Source organism: Mus musculus, chromosome 8 (genome assembly GCF_000001635.26).
Source record: "Mus musculus strain C57BL/6J chromosome 8, GRCm38.p6 C57BL/6J".
Lineage (NCBI taxonomy): Eukaryota > Metazoa > Chordata > Mammalia > Rodentia > Muridae > Mus > Mus musculus.
Window position 1 is genome coordinate 21,263,821 of NC_000074.6, and position 9,635 is coordinate 21,273,455.

The 9,635-nt window shown below is 41.8% G+C and overlaps 1 protein-coding gene across 1 annotated transcript; it reads left to right on the forward strand.

Moving 5' to 3' along the window:
* Positions 1-6,872: 6,872 nt before the first annotated feature.
* Defa-ps8 lies at positions 6,873-8,198 on the forward strand. Its single transcript, XM_030243912.1, has 2 exons — positions 6,873-7,041; positions 8,068-8,198. Exons 1-2 carry the CDS (start codon positions 6,873-6,875, stop codon positions 8,196-8,198), a joined length of 300 nt encoding a protein of 99 aa, XP_030099772.1.
* The last annotated feature ends 1,437 nt before the right edge of the window (positions 8,199-9,635 follow it).

Sequence of the window (9,635 nt, forward strand, 5' to 3'; positions counted from 1 at the left end):
ATCTTGTAGAAAGCTTTGTGCACTGAATCACCTAATTCATTAAGAAAATCAAGGGCATTAGCTTCTTTAAGTTCGGAATATAGTTTCAACCATGGGTCTTCAAAATTCTCTGAGCTCCCAGGAGGGAGAGAATCTGGAGAGGTTTCAATAGTTGAAAGTGCTGGTGGATCAACAAGCCAATTCCAGTATTTTAAAAGATTCATCCTTGTACTTCTGTTACTCTAGAACCACTCCTGGTACCAACTTCTGTATTAGTCAGGGTTCTCTAGAGTCACAGAACTTATGGATAGTCTCTAAATAGTAAAGGAATTTATTGATGACTTACAGTCAGCAGCCGAATTCCCAACAATTGTTCAGTCGCAGCTGTGAATGGAAGTCCAAGGATCTAGCAGTTACTCAGTCTCACGCAGCAAGCAGGCAAAGGAGCAAGAGCAAGAGCTAGACTCCCTTCTTCCAATGTCCTTATATTGTCTCCAGCAGAAGGTGTAGCCCAGATTAAAGGTGTGTTCCACCACACCTTTAATCCCAGATGAAAGGCGTAGCCCAGGTTAAAGGTGTGTTCCTTAAACTCGGAGATTCAATCTTCTGGAATCCATAGCCACTATGGCTCAAGATCTTCAAACCAAGATCCAGATAAGGATCTCCAAGCCTCCAGATAAGGGTCACTGGTGAGCCTTCCAATTCCGGATTGTAGTTCATTCCAAATATTGTCAAGTTGACAACCAGGAATAGCCACTACAACTAGAAAATATAATCCTGAGTGAGGTAACCCAATCACACAAGCACACACATGATATGCACTCACTGATAAGTGGATATTAGCCCAAAAGCTTCAAATAATCAAGATACAATTCACAAGTCACATGAAGCTCAAGAAGGAAGACCAAAGTGTGAGTCCTTCAGTCCTTCTTAGAAGAAGCAGTAGCAAATATGGAGACAAATTGTAGAGCAGAGACTGAACAAGAGGCCATCCTGGGACTGACCCACCTGGCAATCAATCCCATATACATTACCAAACACAGACATTATAGTGAATGTCAAGATGTGCATGCTGTATATGGCTGATATGGCTGATACGGCTGTCTCCTGAGACACCCTGCCAGAGCCTTACAAATACAGAGACAGATACTGGCAGAAAACCATTGGACAAAGTGAGGGATCCCCAATAGAGGAGTTAGAGAAAGGACTGAAGGAATTGAAGGGGATTGCAACCCCACAAGACGAACTGCAATATCAACCAATCAGTCCCTCAAGGGCTCCCAGGGACTAAGCCATTAATAAAGGAGTACACATAGCTCCAGCAGCATATGTAGCAGAGGTTGACCTTGTTATGCATCAATGGAAGGAAGGTCCTTGGTTCTATGAAGGCTCAATAGTTGCCCCAGTGTAGGGGAACTGAGGGCGAGGAGGTGGTCATGAGTGGGTGGATAGAGGAATACCCTCATAGAAGAAGAAGGAGGGGGGATGGGATAGGGTGTTTCTTGGGGGAGGTGGGGGAAGGGGATAACATTTGGAATGTAAATAAAGAAAATATCCAATAAAAAATAAAATAAAATGTCTTTCTACTTTAAGAAATATCTCTTGGTATTGCTTGGTTTTGGCTACTGATTTGTATATGCTGTCTATATGTTTTGGATATTAGTTTCTATTCAGATGTATGCTTTGCTATATTTTTCCAACATGTCCTAGACTGTCACCTCACCACAATGCTTATTTCCTCTCCTATGCAGAAGCTGCCCAGCCCAGTGCAATCCCACAATCCCATTTGCCCACCTGCCTTGTTCTCAGTACCTTTGGTGTCATGCAAGACATTACCTCCCAGAACCAATTCTGAGTTTTCTTCTAGTAGTTTTACATCTTATGTCCAGGTCTTTAGTTCATTTTACTTGAGTTAAATTTCCAATTCTGCCTGAAATAATTAGGCTGTTAGCTTTAGTACTTACTATCGTAATTGCCATTCATACTTCCTAAAAGTATAAAGAATAAATACTCATCCTCCTTAGACCAATGCTTTGCCTAGAGTCACCAGAGCTCATTTCATCCATAGGTTGATAGGGTCAATATGGTAAACAAGCATTGATTCTCTCCATCATCAAGATCCAGGTCTGATTCTAGAGTCAAAACCTTCAGATAGCAGGTAAGAATCCACCTTCAAAGAGTTAGAGGTATCATTTCTTAGACTAAAGGCATCAAAGTGGTGTTTCTTTTCTTCTTTCTTTACATTAAAAAGTAAACACTCATTCAAGTGTAAGTACAAATCCAAGTGGTAACAGGAAAATATCAGGGTCCTCTTCATCATCTTCTGCTTACACCAAATGCAGCCACCAAACATGAGGACCAAGGCCTGTCATAAGGAAGCTGTAAGAACAAAATGGTCAACAAGACCTTGAGGACAAAACCCTCTCCTTATTGAATTTATACATTTTCCGTGCAGGACCTCTCTCAGATCATTCCCTACACAGACATACACAAACACACAAACATTACACACACACACACACAGAGAGAGAGAGAGAGAGAGAGAGAGAGAGAGAGAGTTCCTTTTTGTGGATAGCCCTAGGGCTAACTATATTTAATGTTAATTCCATTCTGCTGTGAGTGGTTGTGAACAAGGGATGAGTCAGCACTCAGGTGATTTCCTGTAAACCTGCCTCCCACCTTAGTTTGTAAATTAAAGGAGAGCTGACAATTGGGCAGATAAAAAGGAAGGTGGAGAGGAAGGGAGGAGAGAGAGTAAGGAAAAAATGGAAGAGTGAGAGGATGCACAGGAGGAGGAAGAAGAAAAGCAGGGCAAAAATACATGGCCTTGAAAAAGCGCAAGTTCTAAGGGGTCTCATAGATGTGGAAGATGATAGTGGTAGGATAGCGGTAGATTTGCCCAATCTAGGCACACAGCATGTAATCATATAAACTGTGTTCTGTTTTAATTGCCAGGGCATATTTGGGAGGAGATTTACTGCCACAAATGGCACCCAAGGTATTGATTTGAATCCAACTGACCTGAGATAAAAATTCACTGACCCCCAACCCCTGAATGGGGCTTGGGCAGTGACCTAGGTTGTATCAGTATGGATTTGAATCTGATTATATGTAAGGGGCCTACAGAGAACAGCAGAGAGGCATCTATGCCTGAGAGAGCCTTTCTGTGTTTGCTTCCCTATATCCTTTGCTCTGTGGCCACCCTGCCTCCCCCTTCTCCAAACAGGGACACAGGCAACTCACATCTTTTTACACTCAGCTTCTCATTGTGAATAAAGAATTGGGAGACAAACGTACAAAGGACTCTGGACCAGGTAATTCATTTCTATAAAGAGAGAAATATAACCTTTTGATACTTGAAGATGGTATAAAGATATAGTTCACTAATAAGTCTTCCAGGATACTAATATTCTGTCTAACGTGGGCTCCACTGGAATTTTGGGTTTAAATCCTGGATTGACAAGCTGCATCTTTTATAATTAGGTGTAGTACATAAAGAAGGGAAATTTTACCTGCGGTTCAGAGCCAGATAGGGAATATTAGTTACTGACTCCAAGTAGAGAGAGCAGTGATAATCACCTGCTATGAACAGGTATTAATTAATAGAAGTCTGAGGCTTTAGGTAAAGAGCATAACAAATAGATATTATAATAGGTATTAATTAAATAAATATCTGTGGCTCCTGGTAGAGAACACAACAGATAGATGGTATAAAAAATGTCTGTGACTCCTGGGAGAGAACACAACAGACAGGATGGCTGCTCTAGGTAGAGAGCTCATTAATTATGAGAAATTTCATGTTCAGATAGATAGGGAATATTAGTTACTAACTCCAAGTAGAGAGAGCAGTGATAATCACCTGCTATGAACAGGTATTAATTAGTAGAAGTCTGTGGCTCCAAGTAGAGTGGATAACAGATAGTTATTAAAATGGGGATTAATTAAATAAATGCCTGTGGCACATGGTATAGAGTACCCTAATAAGTCTTACCAGATACTCATATTCTGATTAACATGGGCTCCACAGGAATTTTGGGTTTAAATCCTAGTTTGACAAGCTACTTCTTATAAGCAGTTATAGAAAGGAAAGAGTAAAGGAAAGGAAAATAGAAGTATGAATTTATGGTTTTAAAAATGGTATAATAAAGTCTGCAAGAGACTCATATTCTGTCTAATGTGGGTTCCATGGTAATTTTGGGGTTAAATCCTGACATGACAAATTAGAATGGCCTAAATAGGCTGAAATGTGTGTGATTTTGAGTATTGTGGTTGTTTTATTGTTCCCCTGGAACAGAGGGCAAGCTACAGGTTTTCCTGGTTACCAGCTGAAGGATATGCTGATTTGCTGAAAAGGTTTTATCTTTATGTTTTTGGAAAATGTGATTAAGGTATTTACACCTTCCAGAGTTATATGGATCAGATTTGATAGAGGGAGACCACCTGAGAACTAGATTCCAAACAATCAAACAAAAAGGTTATCTTAATGATACTAAAATTTCATTTTGAGATTTATACATTACAGAATATACAGTCGTGGTGAATTTCATCCTCAGACATGCTGAACTGACCTGCCTGAAAACCTGATGTCTTGGTTATTCATCTGAATCCAGTCAGGACACAGTCATCAGAGACTAATACAATCATTGGTGTGGTCTTCTTAAGGCCAACTAACTCCCCCATTTCCCTACCCTTCCCCCTCCCTTCGAAAATATCTCAACGCCCGTATTCAGCTTGAAGAAGTTGTGAAGAGTCATCATCCCAGTTCCCTAAACTTACCCGTTGGGGTGGTTACTATAGGTTGTCTTTGGTATTAAAAATTTTGAAATACAGGGTTTAGACCCAGTCCTTCTATTGCTGTTATTTTAAACAGATCTGAGATGTGTAAGCCCGTGAGTTAAGGGCCAAATAGGAAATTCATGACTCTGAGTTTATCTTTAGAGTGTTTTCAGTTATTTTAATTAGAAAAGTCTGAGAGTAGTTAACAGACAAGAGTCTAGATTACTAAGCATAGCTGGTTTTCAAAAACAACAGAAATCCACATAATGTGACCTTTATTGTTATTTATTCATTTGTAGTTGAGACCAGTCTGCTCTTGACAGCTTTCTCTGTCTTGGATTCAAAGAAGACTTTTGTTTGTTTGTTTGTTTTGTTTTTTGATTGATTGTTGAAATTTTTTATTAGATATTTTCTTTATTTACATCTCAAATGATACCCAGAAAGTTCCCTATATCCTCACCCCGCCCTGCTCCCCTACTACTCCAACTTCATGGGCCTGGTGTTCCCCTGTACTGGAGCATATAAAGTTTGCAAGACTAAAGGGCCAAAATGAGCATCTTTGAGTTACTCCAGTTGTGGCAAAACAGCCACTAAGCAAAGATTGCCTCATTTCATCTAAAGATATAATATTGTCCAAAGAAAGGACACAATTACAGGTAAGGACAGCTGAATTATGCCGAGAGAGTGTAGGATAGTCCTTAATATTCCTGTTTCTCTAAGTCTGTCAAATGACCATGGCCAGTAGGCTGAAGACCAAAGCTCCAACGTGTTGAAGTAAGGGACTGTCCAAGTGATCAGAGGTCTCTATAAATTGGCTAAGATTTGGAATCTGTTTTAGGTTTTCCTATATATTTTCAGTTAATATCAGTCATTTTTGGATTTCTGATAGGGTTGAAAAACTACATAGTCTCCTATCCAACCCAGGCTTTTTATTTTGAGAGGAACAGTTTAAAGAGGATGATTTTCAGATGGCATTCAATCTAAGGCCAAGACATAGCCAGATATAGAATTATAAGTCTTTAAGTAAGGATAGATGACAGAGGTTCTGTTTAATTAACAAACATTATGGACTGGGTTTTAGATCTCTTGTACTTTATAAATTACAAAATAGTAATAGTTATGTTCAATTATATCTGAGATAAAATACTCTTTTAATTTGACAGTGAAAGATCGTGACAGAATGTAAAAGGACACAGAAGCCCCGAAATTGGCAAGATAGATGTCAGTGTTAGGAGAACTAGCTTCACTGATTTAGAAAAATAGAGGTGCACAATGCTCTGGCCACTCCTTGAACCTGTGTGTCTGCCAATGTTCTGACCAGGTATGTGCCCATTGCTGCACCTTCATTAGACTCTTTCCTTGTACCCCTCCCATACCCATTTCTTGAGAATAGATATTGTTTAGATCTGGAAATCCCCTACTCTCCCCCTTCTCCTTCCTCTCTGAGGGCCTATATAAACTGGGACCTCTTTCCCCTCGAGGTTGACTCCTCTACCCCTGCGTGGGATATGAGTCATCCCCAGAGCTCTGGCTTTCCCCGAATAAAGCCTCATGTGGTTTGCAACAAGCTCGGTCTATCGTGAGTTCTTGGGTGTCCACTATTGTCCTGAGGCCTGAGCAAGGGGCTCCTCTCAGAGTCTTTCAACAGAAAGAGGGAAATCTTGTGGATAGCCCTGGGACTAATTTTATTTAATGTTAATTGTGTTTTCCTGTAAGTGGTTGTGAACCAGGAATGAGTCAGCACTCATGTGACTTCCTGTAAACCTGCTTCCCACCTTAATTTGTAAAATAAAGGAGAGCTGATGATTGGGCAGATAAAAGGGAAGGTGGAACAGAAGGGGGGAGAGAGACAGAAAAGAGAAAATGGAAGAGGGAGAAGAGGCAGACTAGGAGGAAAAAGAAAAGCAGAGCAGAAGCACATTGCCTGGAGAAATCACAAGTTCTAAGGGGTCTTATAAGCTGTGGAAGATGGTAGTATAGTGGTAGATCTGCCCAATTTAGGTGCACAGCATGTAATCATAATAACTGTGTTGTGTTTTCATTACCAGGGCATATTTGGGAGGGGACTTAATGCAACAGTTTCAGATTTTTTTTTATCTCTTAGAAAACCCACCCCTATGAGGATGTTCACTCTGCTCACCACCCTTCTTCTGCTGGCCCTGCACACCCAGGCAGGATCTCACCAAGGAAGCAGTGAGGAGGCTCCAGACCAAGAACAGTTGGTCAAGGAGGACCAGGATATTTCCACATCATTTGGCATGGATAAATGCAGTACTCTCCAAGATGCAGGGGAGAGACCTCATCATGCTTGAAACATGGAGTAGAGAGGAGTACAAATAAGCTCTGAAATTGGGTCACCCAGGTGGCTTTATGTCAGAGACCATCCCGTGAGAAAGTGAGCCCTTCACAATCTCCCTAACAGGCCAAATGGCCTCCTGCTAGGAGCTGGTTATCACTCCCTCCTTCCTATTCCCTTCCTGGTACCTGAATCTGTAAAAGCTGAATTATAGTCCCCTCTTCCCTATCTCTTCCTGAACTTCCATGCCATCCAAGGACATGAGTTACACCTGAGCCCATCCTGACACCTAAGCCTGTCAAGGAGGATCTATGTTCTAGAGATAAGATGCAGAGTGCCCGCTGCCTGGCGCCTGACTTCAGCCCACATGTCAGCAGATGCCTGCTTCTTTATTCTTTGTAAATTTCCCCCTCAACCTCTCCCCTATTCCCTGCGATGTATGCTTTAAAAGAAGGCACTGCAGCATAATAAAGGAGACCTTGATAGGTACCATCTTCTTGGTCTCCTGCCTCTCCTTCCCTTCCTCCCATTTCCTTCCAGGTTTGCAGTCCTCCTCGCACCCACGAATAACTGAATCCCGCGGGACAGGATAACTTTATTACTTCTTTATTTTCCTCATTGAACAGCAAGAACTATACAGATCAATTTCTTTCTTCAAAGATTTGTTTGTGACTATCATGGGAATAAATAAAGAGAATTAGTAGCTAGTGTTTTCTTCAAGATCTAAATGGCTAGTCTTGGACTATTTATGTCTATTATATTTTAGAAAATGGAGATGTGTGTTTAGATATTTGTGTAATGGCAGGCGCACAAAAATGAAGACAAGCAAGACAAGTGGGGCTTAGTCTTTAGTTTTGTGCTTACCATGCACATTTATTTATATTAATCCTGATTGCTCATGCTGCTGGCAGTAATTATCAATGTGGAGAAGCCATTTCACCCAGCATATATCTTTCCCAGACCGCTTCTGTCCTGCTGATTCAAGTACTAAGTACTTCATATGATCTCTGTATCCCCAGATGTGAAGTCAGACTTGATCTGTGATTGTAGACTCACAGATTGTTGTTTTGGACAACGGCTTTCTGGAGCCAGCACTTACCAGGGCCACACCTTCCAACTCTGTTGCCACTTAGCACTGAGAACATGAAGAATATATTTGTCATATGACTTGAGATTTCGAAAAAAAATGTTATTTGTCAGGTGTTATGCACTAGACCTCCCTCTTCCTTTCTATGCAAATAAAGTTTTTACAGAAAATTCTCTCTGTGTGTGCTTGATTATTGTCCCAAGCAAGACTCTGGAACCAAGTAACAGAATGCTAGGAAGAAATACTTGGCCCCTTCCGGTCCGAGCAGCACCGGGGTAGCTAGGGCAGGTAGCTAGGGCGCAGAGTAGGCTGACACCCGCCAGCTACCCACAACACCCGCCACAGGAACTTAAGACTTCTGGTGAGTGGAACACAGCATCTGCTCCAATCCAATCGTGGGGGACCTGAGACTGCATTAGTTAGGGAAGCAGAAAACCCGGCCTGAGTAGGGGCACAAGCCCCTTTCGGTCTGAGCAGCACCAGGGTAGCTAGGGTACAGAGTCGGCTGACACCTGCCAGCTACCCACAACACCCGCCTCAGGATCTTAAGACTTCTGAGGATAGGGATTAGCCCGGCGTGGGAGTGCTTTGCCTGAGCATCTGCAGCAGACATCTCGGTTCTGTGACCCCACCAAGTGTATCCTGCACAGGCAGCTGGCCATTTTCCCGACCAGAGGATAGGGATCTGCCCCGCACGGGAGCGCTTTGACTGAGCATCGGCAGCAGACATCTTGGTTCCGGGACCCTGCCGAGTGTATCCTGCACAGACATCTTGGTTCCAGGACCCCACTGAGTGTATCCTGCACAGCTCCAGAGAATACCAGATGGCGAAAGGCAAACGTAAGAATCCTACTAACAGAAATCAAGACCACTCACAATCATCAGAACGCAGCATTCCCACCCCACCTAGTCATGGGCACCCCAACACAACTGAAAAGCTAGACCCAGATTTAAAAGCATATCTCATGATGATGGTAGAGGACATCAAGAAGGACTTTAATAACTCACTTAAAGAAATACAGGAGAACACTGCTAAAGAGTTACAAGTCCTTAAAGAAAAACAGGAAAACACAACCAAACAGGTAGAAGTACTTAAAGAAAAACAGAAAAACACATCCAAACAGGTGATGGAAATGAACAAATCCATACTAGACCTAAAAAGGGAAGTAGACACAATAAAGAAAACCCAAAGTGAGGCAACGCTGGAGATAGAAACACTAGGAAAGAAATCTGGAACCATAGATGCGAGCATCAGCAACAGAATACAAGAGATGGAAGAGAGAACGGCAGGTGCAGAAGATTCCATAGAGAACATTGGCACAACAATCAAAGAAAATACAAAATGCAGAAGGATCCTAACTCAAAACATCCAGGAAATCCAGGACACAATGAGAAGACCAAACCTAGGGATAATAGGAGTTGATGAGAATGAAGATTTTCAACTTAAAGGGCCAGCAAATATCTTCAACAAAATTATAGAAGAAAACTTCCCAAACC